The 21669-nt window shown below is 41.4% G+C and overlaps 1 protein-coding gene across 2 annotated transcripts in view; it reads right to left on the bottom strand.

Moving 5' to 3' along the window:
* Positions 1-11325, bottom strand: part of HECTD2 (HECT domain E3 ubiquitin protein ligase 2) — a 33354-nt gene extending 22029 nt beyond the window's left edge. The window contains exons 1-4 of one of the 2 annotated variants that reach the window (XM_056495219.1): positions 10843-11325; positions 6501-6630; positions 2001-2139; positions 473-575 (exon numbers count right to left, since the gene is read on the bottom strand). In XM_056495219.1, the coding sequence (XP_056351194.1) occupies positions 473-575; positions 2001-2139; positions 6501-6630; positions 10843-11100 (630 nt within the window). In that variant the 5' untranslated portion in view covers positions 11101-11325. The remainder of the gene's footprint in view (positions 1-472; positions 576-2000; positions 2140-6500; positions 6631-10842) is intronic. The other variant, XM_056495218.1, reaches the window with a different exon arrangement.
* Positions 11326-21669: the final 10344 nt, after the last annotated feature.

Below are 21669 nucleotides of genomic sequence, written 5' to 3'. Positions count from 1 at the left end.
CACATTTTGCTCTATAGTAAGCAGGAAATAATAATTTAGCATGACCTCAAACACAAATGTAGCTGTTCCCTAGGAAAATCAAGTGCCATCATAACACATGAACAGCTATAATAGAGTCCATACCATACCTTTTTTTAGAGATAGGGAATTTCTGTTTCCAAATTTGCCTGGGCCTCCCCATTAGCTTGGAGGTTTTAGAGCTGTAATTTGTGTAGAAAGTACTTACACAGTCACAGTGTCGCACAAACAAACTATATATAGGAATTTTAAAGCTCCACAAATTTGAAATATGATTGCTTAAACTGGAATCAATAAATTAATGCAGTAACAGATTGTCTACAAAAGGCAGGTGAGATCGTGGCAAAATTATTTTAGTGGCCTTGAATACCTTTACTTTAACAGGTATTTTTGGAAACATTTTGAAGATACAAAGTACTGTAATTACTAAATAGTATGAGGAATTATTTTCTACCTTAAATGCAGCATTTATCTCCAAGAAAGAATCAAAAGTTGTAGAATAAAAATTATGTACAGCTTTCCAATCTCCCGATGCCTTCGACTTTTCCATATCATCCCTAGAGAAAATATATTCAAATATTGGTAAATGGTTTGATCTTTCCAGCCACTTAGACTTTAGAATGCACTGTAACTTTAAGCTTTTCTCACTAAGAACACTTAGAAGACAGACAAGTATAATATCTGTATCTTTCTAACCTCTTTCTTGTCATTTAAAGATCATGGCACTAGAGGAGAACAAAAGCTGAGTTTGTGTTTGATACACCTGAGCAATGTCTTTTATTTAAAATGTTAATTCAAAATGTCACAGTTCAGTGTGTTAGGACAAATAATTAGCAGAACAGAACAGAATTAAGCTGTAGCTACACTAACATGATAAAGTTTCTCAGAGTAATTTAAGTATGAGGGCTCCTAAACTACTCAAATTCACTAGAATTTCTTCAAAATTTTATTTCTTTTAGAATTTTTCAAACAGAACTTAATCTTAGGCACATGACAAGGTGGCCAATGACAGTCAAAGTGGCTTCACTAAGGGTAAATTGTGCCTGACAAATTTGGTGGCCTTCTACAGGAGAGTTACAGCGCTGGTGGATGATGGATATGAATGATATTGTCTACCTGGACTTGTGCAAGGCCTTCTCCTAGAAGCTGCTTCCTCTCACTTTGCTGCAGGCTGTGCAAGAAATCCTCAGCATGGGGAAATCCTAACCCAGCTCAGCACAGGGAGCAGCCTCCAGATCCAACTGAGGAGGACCTAGCTCTGCCTGGAGGATGGCAACCGTGGGAGAGGGGAAATGGAGAAGTGGTAGGGGCTCACAGCTGGGGATTCAAATGCACAAGGGACAAGGGCTAATGGCTTTAACTTGTAGAAGGGTTAATTTAGATTAGATATAAGAAAGGAGTTTTTTACAAACTCTGCCACAGGTTGTCTAGAGACGATAGTCAATAGATACAAAAAGCTGAATGTGAAAAAAAATTCAGCTCTTTGGATCACTTGAATATCAGTAAAGGATCACCTCTTTGCAAATCTTCCATTATACCTCTTTTTCTTTCCCACCAAATACACACTGAATAATCAAAAAACTTGGAAAAAACCCTGGAAGCACAACATTTCAAAAGTGTGAGAGAGAAATAATTGCCAGTATAACCAAAACATTGAAGACTGCAAGAGATTTGCCAGCCTACAATAAGCCATAATAATTCTTTGCAAAAACTAGATGTTCACTGCATTTCTAATTCTGAAGTATATGTTTTGCCATTTTCTGTACGAAACATACATTTCAAGCTAGAAAAAATATTTTTATAGTTTTCACAGTAACAGAGTTATCAATCCCACCATATAACCAGATTACCTCCTTGCCAGTCTTACTGAAACTGTTTCCTCATTTGAGATTAACAAAATCAAATGCATTAATCAGGTCAAAATGAAAAGAATTCCAAAGAAAGGAAGAAAGCACACTTCTAGGAACACCAGCATAACTTACTGAAAATCTTTCACAGTTTTGGTTCGAATTGGAAGGGAAGGCTCAGGAGGAAATGGTGCTTTCAGTTCTTGGGGTAAGGTATCTATAGACATGCGCTGCTTCTGCCGTACATCGAGGCAAAGAGGTGGCAGGTCTCTCCCTTAAAAGAAAGGTAAAGAACAGTAAATACAATGCATCTAACACAAATAAACTGGCACTAGGAAAAAAGGAAACTCCAAGTGTTTAATTCTAATTCTTTAAAAAAAAAAATTTTCTTACCATGTGTGCATGCAGACATGATGGAAAATTTGGCTAATTAATAAAAATAGCAATGTTGCTCATTATTGTAGTTCCAATACAGATTGTAAATATTTAATATACAAACTGCAACACTGGTGCTCCTTACTGCTAAGAAAAATCTCATGCTCAACCATACCAAAGTCCGACTATCATACAAGGACACGACTTCAGTCCATTTTTCTACACTGTGATACAGAATTTTAGCTAGAGATAACTGTGAATCACCTACAGCTTCCATGAAGAATCTCTCCAAAAACCTAAATGGGAAAAGCAATTTTTTTTGTCTTACAGAGAATTAGTGGTGAAACAGAAGCATCTTTGATTGATTCTCAATAAATCTGGCTGCCTATTAGAATAGGCTATATATATATATGTAATAGTACTACTAGCAGTGCTTTGCTAAGGTCTTTCTATTCTACTCCTTCCTTTTTATTTGATCTGAGAATATTAGATCAGATTAGTGTGGCAAGACTTGGCAACAGTGCAGCTGCTGTGAGAAGAGAGATGAGGCTGCCTCTGTGTCCGACAGCTCCAAAACGCACCCAGCACAGGCCAGAGTGCAGCCCAGCAGTGACACTGGTAGCACCCCAGTGACAATATATTTAGGAAAGGGTAAAAAAAGCTGCACAGTAGCTGAGAGAGGGGAGGGATTAAAAAAAAAAAAGGAAGAAAAAAAGAGAAAGAAACTACTCTACAGACACCCACGTGAGTGGAAAAGAAGGAGGAGGTGCTCCAGGGTGTGGAGCAGAGATTCCTCAGCAGCTAGTGGAGAGCCCATGCCTGATCAGGCTGCTGGCAGAATTGGACAGAAGTTGAGAACAGGGGAAGGTGTGGTAAGCAGGGAAGGGGAAGGTGTTTTGAGTTTTGTTTCTGTTTTGTTTAACTGGCAATAAATTAATATCCTTGTAGTCCCAGTCTTTATCTCAACCCATGAGCTTTTTCAAATTTTTTTCTCCCCATGTCCTGTTGAGGAGGGGAAGCCACAGAGCAGCTTGGTGGGTGTCTGGCAGTCAGCCAAGGTAAGCCCACCCAAAACATGAAAAAAGATTTCCACTGCGTTTCCAACACTCATTTTGACAGTGTCTTCACAAACATTCTCAAACAGTCTTACTGTCTGATTTATGCTGCTCATTTTTAAAAGCATTTACAAGAATTGTGACATATGTTTGGGATAAAATACACTATATAAAATAAAAGCGCTCTCAAAAGCCATACATATTTAATGAAAATCCTCTATTAATTTTCTAAGACCCTGCTATGGCTTTTTGAAGATTTGGGTTTTTTTAATTAACTAAACATCAAAGTAGTATCACTATACTGCTGCCTACTCCACTTGTCACAGCAAGCAAACAGATGCTAAGAATGTCCCTTGAATCCAAGAGCAGATTTTATTTCACTCATGCTCATGACAGAGACACTGTCACTGTGACTTAACTCAGCCACCATTCATGAGATAATAGATCAGAACTGCCCTCAGAACCCTGATGATGGCACTGATTTCTGATATGGAACCTTGTCCATTGTCACAGCTGGAATTTTAACTATTTTAAGATAAGAGTAATAATTGAAAAAAACAAAGCAGACACACAGATAATAAATTAATCTAAGCCAAGGTGCCAAACAATCCAATTATTTAAATTTTCTGCTACTGAACAACATTCTCTGTAAGAAGGATGGACTGATTTCAAAGAATCAAAGAATTTATCTTATTTTTAGACTCTGAGAATAACAAGCTTTTTCATTCAAATCTCATTCTGTCCTCTCAATTTTAAATGGATTGAACATTGAGCTACAACCAGCTGAACACACTGAAATGAGGAAAATATTCTTTCTACATCAGCAGAAGAGACATCTGCTGGCAGATGCTGCTTCTCAATTCAATAAATTGAGGCTGCAGGTGCTGAGCTGGTAACTTGCACCCTGTCAGCAATGCAATTTTCTTTGAAATATATGCAGTTTAATTTACACATACTAAAATTGATTTTTAATAGTATCTTTAACACATATGGTCAACTTCAGAATGTTTTGTCATCATTCAAGTTTATTTGTATACAAATTTATTTGCTCTTGTGCCAGTAAAGAATACTAATTAAGATCCGTCACTTGACTTTCATTGAGTAGAAATGGGAAACTTCATTTATTGAGTTGATAAACAGCAATAACACAAAATTACAAGACAAGAAAAACCAGTAATTTCTGGCTTCTTGCCCAGTTACATCAAGTAGAAGATTCAGCAATGCGTGACTGCTTAAGAATGATCAAAAACTTTGGTGAAGAAAATCTCACCGATACAAAGCAGAATTGAGTAGTCCAGGGAAGTTCAGGGTAAATAAATACTGCAATTATTTTCATTGTGAACAACACACCTGCTGGCTGATGAAGATTTTCAAAGAAGATAAAGCAAACAAAATTCACTTACTGTATTTGTAACATTAAAAAAGAACTAGAACAATCTATTTAGTATATAAATTTCACACCAGATCATTGTCACATTAGAAGACTAGTTATATGTGGCAGCTATGTAGCACACAAACATCTCCCTACTTTTCATGCTGTATCTACCAGCATTAGATTTTCCACACCTTTGTTTTCATTGAAATTAACATTCTTTGAACCTAAGTCTGAAGTATTACCAGCATATGCCTATATATATACACATATAAATACAGCTACATGTGTTCAGAGATAGCATATGTATAGACAAAGTGCAAAAAAGCCCAAACACCAAAACACCAATCAAGCATTTTTCTTGAATGCCAGATTAGCAAAAGAAGCATTTTTAACTGATACATTTGTTTAAATTTCTCCACAGAAATGCTGCCTCAAAATATTTTGAATTAATCTTCAACTGTTCCTAAAAATATTCTGGTTTTATATAGGCAGGTTACTCTGATCCTGAAACTACCACAGCATCTGCTCAATTTTACACACTGAGCTCTATTTCAAGAACATATCCTTGATCATAATAAATATTGCCATGTGTTAGTGTGGTGAAAATTAACAACTAAGTACTTATGAGACAGTAATTACAACTGGGATAGCACTGTTTGCAGCAAAATTGAGGGCACTTCAAGAGAGTGGTGTTTAGAGTTTATCATTCTTGCTAGGTACCAAAAAAAAAAAGGAGAGGGGAGGGGTCAGTGGAGAAGCAGATTTTTGGTATGTTACGCCACAGTGGGAGAATTCTTTACTGGCTATCTCCAGCCACTGTGGTTTCCTTTGTGGTACAAAGCAATTTGAACTAAGCAAAAAAATCCTGTCTGAGGTATCATTCACACCTTTTGAGTTTCAGTGATTGTGCTTTATTTGGAAGTAGAAAGCTCCTCTTTACCCCATTAAAAAAAAAAAAAAAAAAAAAAAAAAAAAGTCTTGCACTGACTTTTAGTTTTGCAGTATAGCTAACAGGACTAATAAAAGATTATTTTAGTAAGAATCTAATGCTGCAAGTTATACACAACCTTTTCTGCACAACTTTGACAATACCTGTCAACAGTTCTGTTTCAAAGTCACTGAGATCTCTCAGTTCAGCTTCCTTTTTGCCTCAAATTCTGTGACTGCTGCAAAGACCTAGTGAACTACAGCAAAATAGGTCTGACCACAACACCCTCTCATCTAAATGTCATGATTCTAGCCTACCATACTGAATACAGAGCTACACTTTCTATCTTTTCATCAAGTATTGTTACTTCATCATAGTACAACAACCTTCCTTCTCACTTATAGAGCTCTTCAAAATTTACCAGTTGTTGCCTGTGCATTTTATTTTTTGCTATTACTGGCCTTCATCTTCACTGAAAAACATAATCTCTCAGCAACTCTCTCCCTTAAAAGCCTTATTCTTGCCTCATTCCCACCATCTTTCAGATGGCAATAAAACTATTTTCTCCAAAGATCTGACAATTTCTAGAGACACTGCCTGATTGCAACTAGACAAAGAATATCTGCAGACAGACTGCCAAATCAGTACCTTTCTTTAAAACTTCAGGCAGTTATTTCATCCTCCAGGTCTATTTGTTTTTTCTTATCCAACTTGTCTCTATGGCATAACCTCTAATGAAGATGGGCTATCATATATATCACTGCCTGTACAATGTACAAAGCATAATTTAATGAAATCTAGATTTCTAGATTTTCTGGCACTACCACAATATAAATACTGGCAGAAAACTGAGCACCTTCTAAACTTGGTAACTAAGTAACACAGGTCTTTTTTTCTCTTACCGTTTTTGATGTTGGGTATAACAAGTTGTGTAGGCGAATTTCTGTTTCCGATGCCTTCTTTCTTTTGGTTGATAGTAGTGATGAAATTGCTGAAAGTGGAAAACTGATTTTTGGCTCCTTCCTCCAACCCCTGTAATTAAGATGACAGTAGGCTCTAAAGGGCTAATACATTACTGCTAGAGTAATCTTCCTAGTGAAGTATTACACATAATTCTTAAATACCTTTTATCTTGAAATCAGACTGGTAATAACTGAGTAAGACACAAATAGTGATTCTGCAAGTTTTCTCATAAATAAAGATTCTGCAAGTACCTCAGGAGAGGTACCATAAAAACTCCTTTCCATTACATTAGAAAACTCAATTATTAAGCTGCAGGATATGAAGACATCCTTGGATAAGTGTGAGGAAAACACAATACAATTAGGATGATGTCGATGATATTCTAACTTTCTGCATCCTAATGTCTACTTTTATACTTCTTACTACATTCAGCTCAGTTTAAACAGAAGAAAGTGACATATTCCTTTCTCCAAATAGCCGTAATATATTCAAGTAGTTTAGACAAATTTCCCAAGACATGAAACGTGAGGCCAAATATCCTAACTTGCTAAAAAAATTTCAATACTAATCACCCAGGCAAAACTCCCTAATGATTCAAAATGGTCAGCATCTGCTGCCACTGAAGAGAGGCTGACCAACAAACATTGGTTAACAAAGTGCTAAAAGACTCCTTGCTTGAGCACCTGTACATGCTGTCACCAAGGAGCCAGCACAACTGTCTGCTAGGAAGTGTTGAGCACTAATGTGTTTTAACAGCAAACAGAAGTGAAATCACACATCAGACTTCCAAAGGATTGTGCCAGTAAGTCTGGTTAATCAGCACTGGGTGCAATTAGATGCAGTTACTTACTACAGAACTTGTAAAGCATAGGTGGGGTTAAGAGGCTTGCCCAAGAAGTCTTACAATAAATATTTTAATTTTCATCTCAGTTCCAAGTCATAAATTAATATCAGGAGAAGGTAAATCAACTAAAAAAAAAAAAATACACACACCTCCTGCACACCATGATTTTCAACCTCACAGTAACCTAAAGACTCATTTTCCTGATATCTGGCATCTGTGCTCTCAGTTAGAAAAATGTTTCCACACAAATCAAAACTTTAATTCTGCAAATGAGAATACATATTCTAGAATAATTTATGTAATATCCTATCAAAATTTTTGAACATGTACATCTCCCTTTCCCCTTAACAGAAATACATTTGACTAAGACATGCAGACAAAGTATATAAAAGCTAAAACCTATCATCATCTTAGAACATCATTCATTCTAAGAAAAGCACTTGACTTCCACCACAACATCCTGAAAAACCACCAGAAGGGTAATAACACAGCCCATAAACCTACCACACCACAGTGTACACAAGCTGGTACACTGCCAGGAATTTTAAATAACTGTGGCACATGCAGCTATTTTTTTGTGGCTTGTAACTCGCTAAATTGTAAATTTGAACAATCATCAGGACTTCTGGCTGTAAAAATTACAAATTGAAATTTCTAAAATTGACATTTTTACAAAATTTCAATTTCCAGTTCCAAATTCCTTATATGCAACAACGTTACAAAATAAAATGCAATTACAGTGTGATTTTCAGATTAACATTTCCTTTTAGTCTATAATCTTTGAAATATCATTAAGATCATTCTTAAAAGTCACCTGGCACCTGACCTGAGAAAAACAGACCCTGGACAAACATTAGCAACTGAAAAATAACTTCTAAACAAATCCAGATCTGAGGTTAATCTGCTCTGTCACAAAATGTGTGCTCCAGGCAGAAAAGCTCTGAAGCACAGACTAGTCTAATTATGATTAATAGGGAATGGATAGCAGAGATAATTGAAAAAAGGAGTTTTTTCTTAAATAAATTATTGTGTCAGCCTTTTTGACTGACTTAGCTTTCTAGGTTTTACTCCAGCCATGTCACTGAAACACTATAGGTGGACAGTTTTTAAAAAACTTTCTCCTTACTGCCACCTCCCTCAGCAGTGATCATAAAGAACAAAAACTGCATGCACTCTCTAACTCCATCATCCTGTTTCAAGTGCAGTTCCAACAATACTAAACAAACATATGGACAAAGGCTTTATTGGGAGGCCCTGCAGGCAAACTTCATGCTCATTAATGAGAAACACTGACAACCCCTGAGGGAGTAATCTAGGGCAAGTGCACAGCACCATGTCATACTTAAAAATTTTGTAGGAGGTCACTGAGCTTTTAAGCCTAAGACTCTACAAGCACATTGCCATCAGAAAACTGAATATCCAGTAAAAGGAATGAATATGCTTAGAGGAAATAAGCAGATCAAAGTTATCTTTAGCCTTGTTTTAAGATCATATTAATAAGCCACAACTCTGCTGGTTTCTTAGTGGATGTTTTCCAAAACATGAAGGTCTCCATAAGACTGGAGTATAGCATTATACTTTATAAAACTGCATTTTTCACTATTGACGTTAAATGAAATGGTGAAAACAAGTCAAAATGTTTGCAAAGAGCACATACAGACTGTTTTCTCGGAAGAGACAAAAGATCATCCAGAAGAGTTTCTTGAAAATCCTGTGTTAGCCCTAACATTGCTTACTTAAGACCCTTATGTATATGACAAGCAAAGACTAGTGAGGATGAGAAGATTTTCTTCCCTGTCCAAGAAGACATGGAGGACACTCAGATTTCCAAAAGGCATGTGACAGTGCAATGGGCTGCACAAAAAGCAGGATTTTCCCTTTCATTCATAGCTTGAAAGCTATGACTTTGGACTGTTTTTCCTTTACAGAAGTATCTAATTGTTCCTATTTATTGGGGAGCAAATGATTTAGCTTTCCACAAGTTTCTTTCCAGAATCTGAATGCTGACACCCGAACTATCACCCCTTTAGTGATAGTCTATGACATCTCTCCACAAAACTCTCTCTCTCTCCCCCGTAACATACTACTGAACCCAAATAAGGCTCTAGGTAAATTCAAACCCCGCCCTGCGCTTGACACACAACCACACCCAGCCAGCTCTGAGCTCCTCTGCAGCAGGTCCATTGAGACAGCTTCGGCCTGCGGGCATCACTTCAGAGGTACAACGGATGTCCAGCTACAAAGAAATTCTCCTTATTCTGTTAGGCAGCTGCAATTCTATCTACGTGGCCACCCAGGGGCACACATTTCATTAGCTGAGCTAAGCCTGACACATTTTAGGCCAGCATTTGTATCTTTAATTTGCCATTTTAAGTCTCAGGTGGAGATATTCAAAGGTAAAAATAACTCCTGGGCACTCGTCCATTACAGACTTCTCCCACCAAATCGGTATTTGAATCACAAGAATAAACACATTCTTACACATTCTGACAGATTTACAAAGCTGAAAGTCTTTCAGCAGATTGGAACGTTTAGGCAAAACACAAAATTGGCAGAATTGCTCTAAGGAGTTTGCATACAATTACTTAGTTTAACATCACAATTATTTCCTGACAGTTATAAATATTATATGTGCAACCTTTTAAATTCAAATTATGAATTTAAATAAATGATAATTTCTCATAAGTCACATGCTTATCAGAACTGCTAAACTGAACTAAAATCTCCTAAGTGTATTACTGCAAGATTAGTAACATTTTTGTTATGTTGTTGAACCGAAGTAACTTACCACAAGTTCTAATGTCAAGCTGTTTAAGATATCCAACTCGTGACAGAAAAATTTTGTTTTCTGTAATATTGTATGGTCAGTAGAAAGAAAAGCACAACTCTGCTATAATTAAAAACCTGAGAAAACGTTTCTGAAATGAAGCTATAGGAAAATATCCTATCCCCATTTTTTTCCCTGCGTTAATTCATTCGTCATTTCATCAAAATGTTCTGTCATCTTTGCTTCAACACAAGAAACCGGAAAAGATTTTTAAAGAAAAAGTTAAAAATAGAGAAGTATTTCCCAGCTACCTCTCTTGCCATTTAGCGTATTAGAGCTGAAACCCTCCACCCCCGAGAACCCTTAATGAACATTCACAATGCTGCAAACCCTCAGTCATGACTAACCCGACAGAACAGACCGTTGTAAAATGTTAACTATAAGCGGATGGAGAATTTATAGCTTCATTATGTCATTGCTTACAGATGCACTTGTTATTTTTAAGAAACTTGAATGAAAGCCTCTCAACGGAAAGGAACATGAAAGAAAATGAAGACGATGTTTCCCCCCTTCCCTTTCCCCTCCCAAATAAAGCGGCAAACACAGCAAACGAGCACGGAGAGGCGCAGGCGGGCCCGCGGGCGGCTGCCCGGGCGCTGACGGGACCTACCCCGGCCGCCGCGGTGGACGCCGACGGGATGGGCGGCAGTATCTCTCCCTCCTTTTCCTTTTCTTTTTGTTTTTCCTTTTCCTTTTCTTTTTGTTTTTCCTTTTCCTTCTCCCCTTCTTCCTCTTCTTCCTCCTCCTCGCCGCCCTCCTCGGCTGCCGGGGCGGCGGCGCTGCCCTGGCTCAGCTCCGCGCCCGGCGGATGCCCCTCGCCGGGGCCGGGGGACAGCTCGGCGGCAGCCGCCGGGCTCTGCAGCGACATGCTCCCGCTCCCGGGCGCGTCTCCGCTTCTCGGTGCCGTGGGCACCCGCGACCCCGCGCCCTCCTCCTCTCCTCCCTCCGAGGAGCCCCCCGGGCACCCTCGGCTCCGGCGCTGCGCTCCGCTCGGCCGCCGCGGCACTGCAGCAGCCGTGCTGCTCCCGGGCGCCCAGACACCCCCGCACGGCGGGGCGGAGCGCAGCGCAGCGCAGCCCGGCCGCCCCCGCCGCGGCCCCGGCGAGCAGGGGGAGCGCGGGACGCGGCGCAGCGGAGGCGCCGCCGGAGCCGCTGCCCGGGAGCGCCCTCGCCGCCGCGCCGCCTACAGAGCGCGGGCGGCAGGAGGGGCCGCCGCCGCCGCCATGCTGCTCAGCGGCGGCCCGTGGAAACGCGCCGGGCGGCCGCGGGGGAGCGGAGGACACGGCGGCGGAAACTCGGCGCGGGGCTGCGGCTGGCCCCGCGCAGCCGCCCTGGCAAGGGGTGCCGGGCCGGGTGTGGGGCACCGACGGGACCCGGGAGTGGCGACAAGGAAATAGACGAGTAATAAACAAATGTAAACATAAATATATAGAAATATATAGAAATATATAGAAATATATAGAAATATATAGAAATATATAGAAATATATAGAAATATACAGCTCGGTGAAGGGATACCGCTAGGCACGGCCGCGCCTCCGTCACGGCGGGTGGTGCCGGGTGATGCTGCGCTGGCACAGGCCATGCTGGCAGTGGCACCTCTCACACCGCTGTAGGGCTGTGCTGGCTGTGGCACCTCTGACACCGCTGTGAGGCCGTGCTGGCAGTGACACCTCGGACACTGCCCTAGGGCCGTGCTGGCTGTGGCACCTCTGACACCGCTGTGAGGCCGTGCTGGCAGTGACACCTCGGACACTGCCCTAGGGCCGTGCTGGCTGTGGCACCTCTGACACCGCTGTCGGACCGTGCTGGCAGTGGCATCTCTGACACTGCTGTGGGGCCGTGCTGGCAGTGACACCTCTGACACTGCCCTAGGGCCGTGCTGGCAGTGACACCTCTGACACTGCTGTGGGGCCGTGCTGGCAGTGACACCTCTGACACTGCTGTGGGGCCGTGCTGGCTGTGGCACCTCTCACACCGCTGTAGGGCTGTGCTGGCAGTGGCACCTCTGACACTGCCCTAGGGCCGTGCTGGCAGTGACACCTCTGACAACACTGTAGGGCTGTGCTGGCAGTGGCACCTCTGACACAGCGCTGTCGGGCCGTGCTGGCAGTGACACCTCTCACACCGCTGTAGGGCTGTGCTGGCTGTGGCACCTCTGACACTGCCCTAGGGCCGTGCTGGCAGTGACACCTCTGACACTGCCCTAGGGCTGTGCTGGCTGTGGCACCTCTGACACCGCCCTAGGGCTGTGCTGGCAATGGCACCTCTGACACCGCTGTGAGGCCGTGCTGGCTGTGGCACCTCTGACACCGCCCTAGGGCTGTGCTGGCAGTGGCACCTCTGACACTGCACTGTCGCCCCACAGCACATTCCTCTCTGCTTCAGGTCACGTTCCAATGAGAAAATGCAGAAATTGTTGAATCCCTAAAGTTGAAAAAGCCCTTTGGGATGGTCAAGTCCAATCTTTGACCAAATAACACCGTGCCCACTATACCATATCGTGGAGTCAAACCTCATTGTGAAGGACTGCACGGTACCATGAGGAATGAATGTGTGATGGATGTATGAGCGTGGTCCTGTCTCTGATGGCAAAGCCCGAGCGGTGCCAGGGATGTGCTGTGGTGGGTCTTGGCCCTCCACTTGGGCAGGTCTCAGGCAGCCTGAGGCAGTACCCACTGTCAGAGCCTAGTGCAGCTCCCTGGCTGTGCTGGAGCTTTGCTGTTAGTGTGTGAAGAAATACCATCTTCAGAAGAGGTGCTGTGTTGAACTGGTTGCCATTACATCTAGACCAGATGTAACACATACTGAGTGTGAGGTACTGACCTGCCACTTGGCTTGGTTTGTTCAGCTGCAGAGCCCTGCTGCATGAGGGGCAGACAATGTTGGGTTCCCCAACTTATATCTAATTTAAGCTCTTCAAACCACTCTCTGCCAGATGAAACAAGTTTCCTTCAGACTACTCTAATTTTTTGTCTGAAGAAGAATTTTTCTCCCCGCTTCGGGAACAGAGCGTGAATAGCATTACAGACCACGTGAAACAAATCTTCAAAATTGTTTTCCAGGTGGAGGAAAAACATGTGATGATTTTTCTGAGCATTGGTAGTACACAAGTAGCTCCTGCAGGAGCTGTGGGAAAGATTTCTGTAAGAATCATAAAAGCAATGGCACAATAGGTACTGCAGAGTTGATCTAACACATTGAAAAAGGCTTTTCCTTTCTGAAGGAACTGGCAGACCTGGAGTTTTTTAAAGTTTCACTAAGAAATAACTTTGTCTCCTTACCAAGTTAAATATGAGATCTGGTTTTCCAAGAAGTTCATTCTCCTTGCTGTGCTTACTTCCCAGTGGCTTTCAGCAGTTTGCATGAATAAGCAGCCTATTGCACTTAAACAAAGCCCCCCAAACACTCACTCATCTTTTTCCTTTCCATGCCAAGAAATAACATAATTATAGTAATTTCAACAGCTTCAGTACAAGCAGCTTTACACCCAGTGGCAGTCCCCAGCTAGAAATAATTGGCACAACTGTTTTGTGGAGCTGTGCCAGCTTGAAACATAGAAAGATTTGCTCCCTTGAGCCTGCAAAGAGACATGAAATAAAGAAAAAATTAAATGTAGAAAGTATGGAAACAAATTAATATTTTTTCAGTTCCTTAAAGCTATAAAGGCCTGATTTTTGACGATGTCAAAAACATTGTAATAGTTTCTACCAAGATTATCTCACGAAAAATCTAATACAATATGAAAGATATCAACTTCTGTTGTCCATGCTCTCCTGTGCTATTTGAAGGTGAAGTGCTCTCTTGGAACTAAATTAATTCAGGTGAATATTTTAACTTATAGCAATTATGAAAGTAGACACAAAAAATTTCTTTCTATTTTTGTAAGAGAGCAAAAAATACTGAACAAGCAAACACATTTTCTTACTTCTAACTAATGTAGCATACATCTGGTGCCCAGGGTTTGAAACTAAAAGTATTTCAATATCATTCATAGATCCACAAGGCAATCAAAGATATAATCATAACAGGGAAAGACATGTCTAAATCTGCTTTCAGTTTTCTAGCATGGATCAATGCTACCTGGGAGAAGCAGTGCTGCATGTAATGAGGTGATGCATGTAAACCCTGCAGTAATTTGTTGCCAAAGTGATGAACTAGGGTAGTGGGCAATGGAGCAATCAGAAAACAGGATAAAGACATTCTTGCAGTAAGATTTGTGTGAAATACTACATACACAATTTTCAAAACTAAACAGAACTATGCAACTGCCATTCTACAGATTTCATGAATTTGTTGGCCAGATGGCCTGGGAGTCTTGACAAAGAGCCAAACACACTCAATGCCTTTATTTCAAAGGACACTTCCCTTGATTTTTTACATCTCTTGTAAGCTACTTAAAAATCTTAAATCACGTGGTGCCAGCTACTTCATCAAAATTTTTGGTGAAAGGGGCAAAGGTAAAGCTCAACTGAAAATGGTTGCTCATGCCCAAGCACACATTGCCTGGGTCTACAGTTCTTGCTGTTCCCAGAGGAGTTTGCAGTCTCACTCGACCCCATGCTGGCACACCATGCTGCTGGCTCAGATAAACATATGCACACTGCAGTACCACCCCTGAAAAACTGTGGGGGACACAGGCAGGATGTGACCCTGAACAGATTTTCCTGTACTTACAGAAGAACAGTGCTGCCTTAGCAGGATGTTGACCCTTTCACTGGAATAAGACCTTCTTGATACCTTATTTTAAAATGTTTCACAGATATATCTCTTCTATCCAAAGAGTTTGAGTTGTCAGGAAGGGGGAAAAGCCACTGGCACATCTCTGTGCAATGACGTGGCCAGGCACAGACCGCCGCTAGGAATGACAGATGGAACCAAACCAAATGCTAACATTTGTTCACAAATGATTACTAAACGCTTTCAAGTAATAGATACACTCACAGAGACTGGCATTTGGGAGTGACACACAAATGTAAAAAATAAAAAGGGCTGAGTTCCCTGCCTAGTGCTGTCATGACAAATACTGATTGGATCTCTCATTTTTCTCTGCAATCAGAAGTCAAATTCAGCTGTAGCCAAAATCTCCCCTGGTTTAATTCAGTAACATTAGGGGATAGGCTTGGGCTGTTAGTGAGTTTTTCCTTGATCCTCAAATAGTTTACTAGTGTTTGCAATCAAATGGTGTCAAAAATCTCTGGTGCAAACTGGCATTTCAGGAACTGAAATGACACACGTCCTTCAGAAAAGGTAGGCGGAATTTTCCCATTCAGTTGCTGATGTACTCCCATCACACATCTGTACTGTGTTTCTCTTATGGAGTAGTGCTATTTCCTTCTCTGTACCTTTTGAAGATCTCATACGCTTCCCAGTACAAAATATTTGGGCCATTTAAGAGATGTGTGGGATGGACCCTGAGTGGGCACAAGGGGAAGCACAGTATGACTGAAACATCAAAAGAGGAAGCAAAGGCTGAAGACAACCCGTTTCCTCTCTATGAGTGTAGGAGAGAAAGAAATGGTTGGGAGTTTTCCAACAAAACAGGTTTTCAGCAAAACATTCTGTTTCAACAGAAAGATCTGATTAATTGAAATGGAAATGTTTTACAAAGAAGCATCTTTCTCAGCGACCTTTTAGCAGAACTCAGGCAAGATGCCACCAAAATCCACCTGTTACTCTGCCGACTCAGTTGGAGAGCTCACCACACTTGCCATGTGAATCACAAAAAATTAGAGACACTGTAGCTTCTCGACTCCCTGGCCCGCTAACTCCCAAGCTGTGGTATCCTTCTGCACCACCTGCCCACATCATACTTTAGGGAAGATGGAAGTTCACATCTGCTCACAAGTCATGCCTGTTCTGACACTGCACAACCTCAGAGCTTGTAGGAGATGACCCCAGTCTTGTCCAACCTTCCCTTTTTGCAGCCACTTGTTTCCCTTGAAGTTGGACTAAGGTATAAATTTGAAGAATTCTGCCCAAGACTCCAAATGATTGTGAATTCATCTGCCATTGCTAAAAAGCTAGTCCATTTATACTTGTAATTTGTCATTCCATTTGAAAATATGTGAAGGCTGAGGCTGGCTTACTGTAGTCCCTGTATCATATGCCTTCATTTGCAAGAGAGAAAAGCTCCTTTTATTCCAGAAGCACATATGCAAGGTGCACTCAGAACCTCCAAAACTAAGTCCATGTTATTTCCCTTATCATTAGACAAATCTATTGTTCTTGCTTACCCTTGGCTATCCTCCAGTACTTGAAAATCTCATTTAAAAAATAAAATTATAAACATTTTTAAAACTGGTGCAAAGAACTTGGATAATCATCTGGAAGCACTTACATGCAAATTGGGTTGTCTTGGCAGACAATTATGTATTTTTCTTTGGCAAATGGTAAATGTTTGATTGAAGGTACATCACCAGATGGGATGCATCCAGCTTGGGCATTCCTTAGTACACAGAAGGAAGAGGTAATCAGAGGTTCTGTCTATAACTATTGGCATTGTTATGTTTTCACTTTGGGTTCCTTGTCATCACTGACTGTACAGTATAACAGCTGTTCCAGCCAAACAAAAAAGGCTTGAAGACTTTGGTGCCTAAGCTATAGATTATCTTCTAGGTTAGTGATTAACTTGTTTTTGTCTGCTTGAATAGGGTGAATATTGTATTACTTCTTGCCATGGAAGAAGGTCTTTGGTAGCTCTCTTTTAGAAATGCAATGGCTTTTTCAGAGGGAGCTTATCTGTGATAATGCAATTTATGCAAACATTGGAAGAAAGATATGGCAAGAGAAAAACTCACCAAGTGAAGAGCATTCACTTAGTGACCTTTCAGCTTTACTAAGGCTTCCACTTCTCTGCAGAAAGCTGGTGTTAGTTATTCAATATAAATTTCAGTTAATTTCACTTGTACAGAATGTAGCAGTAGCATGGTCTTCCCCAAGGTATAGCAAGAGGCAGACGTTAAAGCTGGGAGATAGCCCTCTACTTTTGTCATGTCTGATCTGGAATTTATTTTTAAATGAGATAGAGGCAGATACTAGACACAGACTTGGATTCAATTTCTATTCAAACTGGAAATAAGAAACAAATATGCCATGCTAAAAGTGTTCAAATGAGATGGCAGTAATAATGTTTAATTCAGAAAGCAGCTTCTGTACCTTTGTCATGTGACCTATACAATTGTAAACCACTCTTAGAATTAACATTCGTATAGCATGGCTTTGCAAATCTCCGCTTACTTAGCGGTTAACAAAGGAGTCTGATTTCTTTAAAAATACAGCGTTCTTGAACTGAAGTGACAGCGGGAGATACAATTTAAATAATTCCAGTACGCTCATCCTCTTAGGCTAGGAGGAGCTAGGGGAGCGGAGGGTGCGGGGCAGCGAACGGAGGTGCCGGCGGTAGCCGGGGCTGCAGCTCCCTCCAGCGCCGGCTCGGCGGCTTTTCCAGGGAAGGGGCCTCGCTGAGAGCATCGCATCGGGGTTCCCGGGGTTTGGAAATTATTTATTAGCTCGCAGACATGTCTGACAGGGTGGAAGTACTTAGGTTTCGAGCTTTAAAGGTAATAAATATGGGATAAGATCGTGTATACAGTGATTTGCATGAGTATCCTTGAAACTCCTATGGCAAATGACACAGACAGTATTAACCCCATATGCTGATTTGGAGAGGATTGAGAGCTGGATGCTTGCAGACAAGACTGTCACATTTTTAAGGCAGCCTGTGGTATTTCATTTGTAATGTCTAAATGGGATGGGTACAGTACCTGTTTCTTCCAGTATCTTAATTAGCTAACTCTAATTGCCTTTTCTGTTGATGGCTAACCTCTACAAATAGGAGAGGTGTCTGAATTTGTGGAGCTCTTGAATCTCCCAAGGAAGAAAGACCTTTGGCACACATATGATTGTAGCTAGAATCAGAGGGCTAGGGCAGATGCTGCCCTACCACTGAATGGTGCAGTCCTTGCTGATGAACCTGCAACCTTCCTGCCACACTTCTCAGGCTGGTCTATAAGATGAATCACCTCTGCTTTTCATCTGTAGCTACAACCCCAGGGGAATCCAAAGTGGAGCCTCTATAAGTGTTAGTGGTGCTGTTCCTGCAGCAGAGCAAGTGCTGAGGACAGCTGAAAATCTGGTTCCTCATGTGCAGCAGGAGCCTGGTTTGGATCCAGCTGCAGAATTGTAGCACAGGCAGTGATGTGCCCCAGCTCAGCACCTGGCCAAGCAGAGCCTGTTATGTGCTGTGCTAGCCTGGCCTTTCCTAGGCTCAGCCTTCCCCCTTCCAGGGCTGCTTCACTTTCCCATCTTTCCTGCTCAGGGCAAGTTTGTTTGAGAAAGCCAGTTTTTTCTACAAGCATAAGAGGGCTCTCTCCCCTGTCTTCTGTAAACACCATGAATTTCAAACCCAACTCTTTCACCTTCCCAAGATTTTCTTAACTTTCCCCCACTGCTATCAGTTGCCAATTTCCTGTTTGGCACTGCTCTAGAGCTACTGGTTGCTTTTCAGCAGCTTGCCTGGAGTAGCTATGAGGGTAAAGACAAGGAACACCCTGCAGTGCTATGCCACAGCCACAGACCACAGAAGGGAGAGAAAAACTCCCAACAAGACCCCACACTGTTCTGTAGTGTCACTACAGACCCATCACACATACAGACTGAAATGTTCATACCTCTGAGGAGCACACCTGAGGTTTCACAGCAGATTTGGGTGGAAACAGCAGCTTCAGGACATTTCTTCAGTCAGTGTGGGCTCAGACACTGGAAGCTCCCTGTGTGCCAGCAAGAGGCAGCAAGTGACAACTCATGATCTTCCAGAAGTACCAGAAGTGCTTACAGATGGGTGCCAAGGGCACCCCTGTGCTGTGTGATGTGGATGCCACTCAAACACCCTGCACCACTGGCACAGGCAGCACTCAGTGCATGTTGTGTAAGTGTATTCAGCAAGAGCCTTTAAAAGAAAAAGCACAAATGTAAGTAAATAAGATCAAGATGTGTTTTATGGATACTGTCTAGCTTCTTTCTACATAGATAACTTGCACTCACTCAAAACTTGTTCCTTTCTAAACAGCATCTGTTCTAGTAAAACCTTATTGTCCGCCAAAAAGCACAAAAACTCTCCATGGTTTGTGTGGGAAAAAAAGAGTGATGCAAACACAACTAATGTACTGGTGACTAAATTTACCTAATGAATGAACAAATAATGCTGTTTTGCTTCTCTCACCTTCAGAGGAAATGTGCACCAAGTGGTTAATAATCCATCCTCTGTCCTTGCCCCACACAATATCCCTCTTTTAAGAAAACTCCACCACAGTGCTTGTCGTAGGGGCAGAAACATTATAAAAGTGAAGAACTGGTCTAGATACTAGGGTTCATATAGCTGACTTTCTCCTGAATTATCTTTCAAGAAATGTTTTCCCTTTAAAATTTTCCTGCACTTATTCTCCTTAAAACATAAATATTTTTTTGCAAAAGCTTTCACCTTCAGTGGAGCTCATGAGCACACACAGAAGGCAGTAGAGAATACTGGAATTACAAAACACTATTCAAATATAAATAAGAGATAATAAACAACTGTACCAGTTCCCTCTATAAATGCTAATACTTGTTGAAAATACGCTGGAGCTAGGGAAAGACTTCTCTCTCTGTGAAACAGCAGAAACAATGTGCGATGAACTGACCGTAACTCCCCTTCCCTGACTCTCCTACTCCACTGCTGGGGAGGGGGTGGAGCTGGGAAGGAGGGAGGGGTTGGGGAGTGTGTTTTTAGATCTTATTTTATTTCTCATTATCCTGCTGTGATTCTGTTAGTAGTAAATTCAATTAACTCTAATTTGCATCTGTTTTGCCCATGAGGGCATTTGATGAGTGATCTCTCTCTTCTTTATCCTCTACCCATGAACCCTTTGTTATATTTTCTCTCCCCTGTCCACAGGGGAGTGATAAAGAGGCTTTGGTGGGTGTCTGGTGTCCAGCCAGGTTCAACCCAATACACACAGTATCCCACATTTTCAGCTGATATTGCAGAATTTACTGTTATTGAGTATAAAAGTGCCTGATTTGCTGGAGAGCATTGCAGGAATACAGGCTCCTTCCCAAGACAGTGATGCCAAATTATAAAGTCATTTGTATTTATCCAAGTAATTCTATTTATAATAACCGTTCAGGTGACCTAATTGTACTCTTGGTAAAGCATGTCTAAAGAAGATTAGTTTCTATCTTTCAGAGTATGAAGTAGTGTACTATATAAATACTGCAGCTTAGCTACTGTCTGTTTTGAATGTCAGTTAGGATCAGGTAGTGTTTATGTGCTTCTGAGATTTAGCAGTTTTTATTCAGGATTTCTCAAATTTGCATCAAGCTGAAACTTGGCATGTAAGCTGTCAGCACAGATGCTAGTTTTATTCCAAAAATAGAGTAAGTTGAAGCTTTTAAAGGTGTCAAGTGGCTTATTTATGCAGTGGTTGCAGATCCTTTCGTTTTCTGTCTCTTTCAACTATACAGAAGCTTACTCTGTAACCTTCCTCCAGGATTACAGTCCTAAACAGTGAGGAATAAAAAGATAAGTGATCACAGTGGAGTGATAATCCAAGGATGGCATGCCCTGGAAACAGGTGTAAATAATGGTAATTTTTTTGTGAAATAGAACTACCTTCACGAAGTCACCATAAACAAAAATAATTGAGAAAACATCTGAAATGCTACCCAAAATGCTAATATATTGTTTGATAGCACCTTGGAAAGACAGGCAAAATCTCTAGCACTGTGAAGGTTTCCTAACACTCCCATTTAGACAAGGAAGGACCTTCTTTCAGAGATTACTGAAACCTCCTCCTCCAGGAATCATTGCAGGGTACAGATCTACCTCCACCATGGTATTTACTGAGTATATGTATTAAAGTCTAAGGCATAATGACTCAGAAAACTTGTAGTAGTATGGATCACTTCTGTTCAGTGAGCTGCAGCACAGTTTGAGTGGTAACAAACTGCCCCTCATAGAATAAATCAACCCAAATATATGGGGCTCACAAGTGGACCCCTTTACTTTATGCAGCCAAGTGCCCTCTGCCATGATCTAAACTCTGGTAGACTAGAAAACAAAACCAGGAGATTGTAAATCACAGGAGCTTCCTTGCAGAATGTCCTGCCAGCAGCTACAGGAGAGGGCAGGTCAATGTAAACATGACATACACCCTGTCCTCTTTCCTTTCTAAGAACCCTGAGAGACAGGATGGGGAAGGTAAAGCCTGCCTAGTCAGAGATCTGTCTGCAGCCCCAGTTTCCATTTGTAACAAGCGGAGGCAGTATCCAATTATTTGCAGTCATGTTGATGTATAAATAAATGATATGTAGGTTTCTGTTAATTTTTTCAGTTTTAAGAATACTTACAGGTTGCAAGGACTGTGATCAGGTTTCAACTGAAAGTAGTCATTTGGCA

The sequence above is a fragment of the Oenanthe melanoleuca genome, chromosome 6, assembly GCF_029582105.1.
Source record: "Oenanthe melanoleuca isolate GR-GAL-2019-014 chromosome 6, OMel1.0, whole genome shotgun sequence".
NCBI classification, from domain to species: Eukaryota; Metazoa; Chordata; class Aves; order Passeriformes; family Muscicapidae; genus Oenanthe; species Oenanthe melanoleuca.
This window is presented reverse-complemented; position numbering and strand designations above follow the sequence as displayed.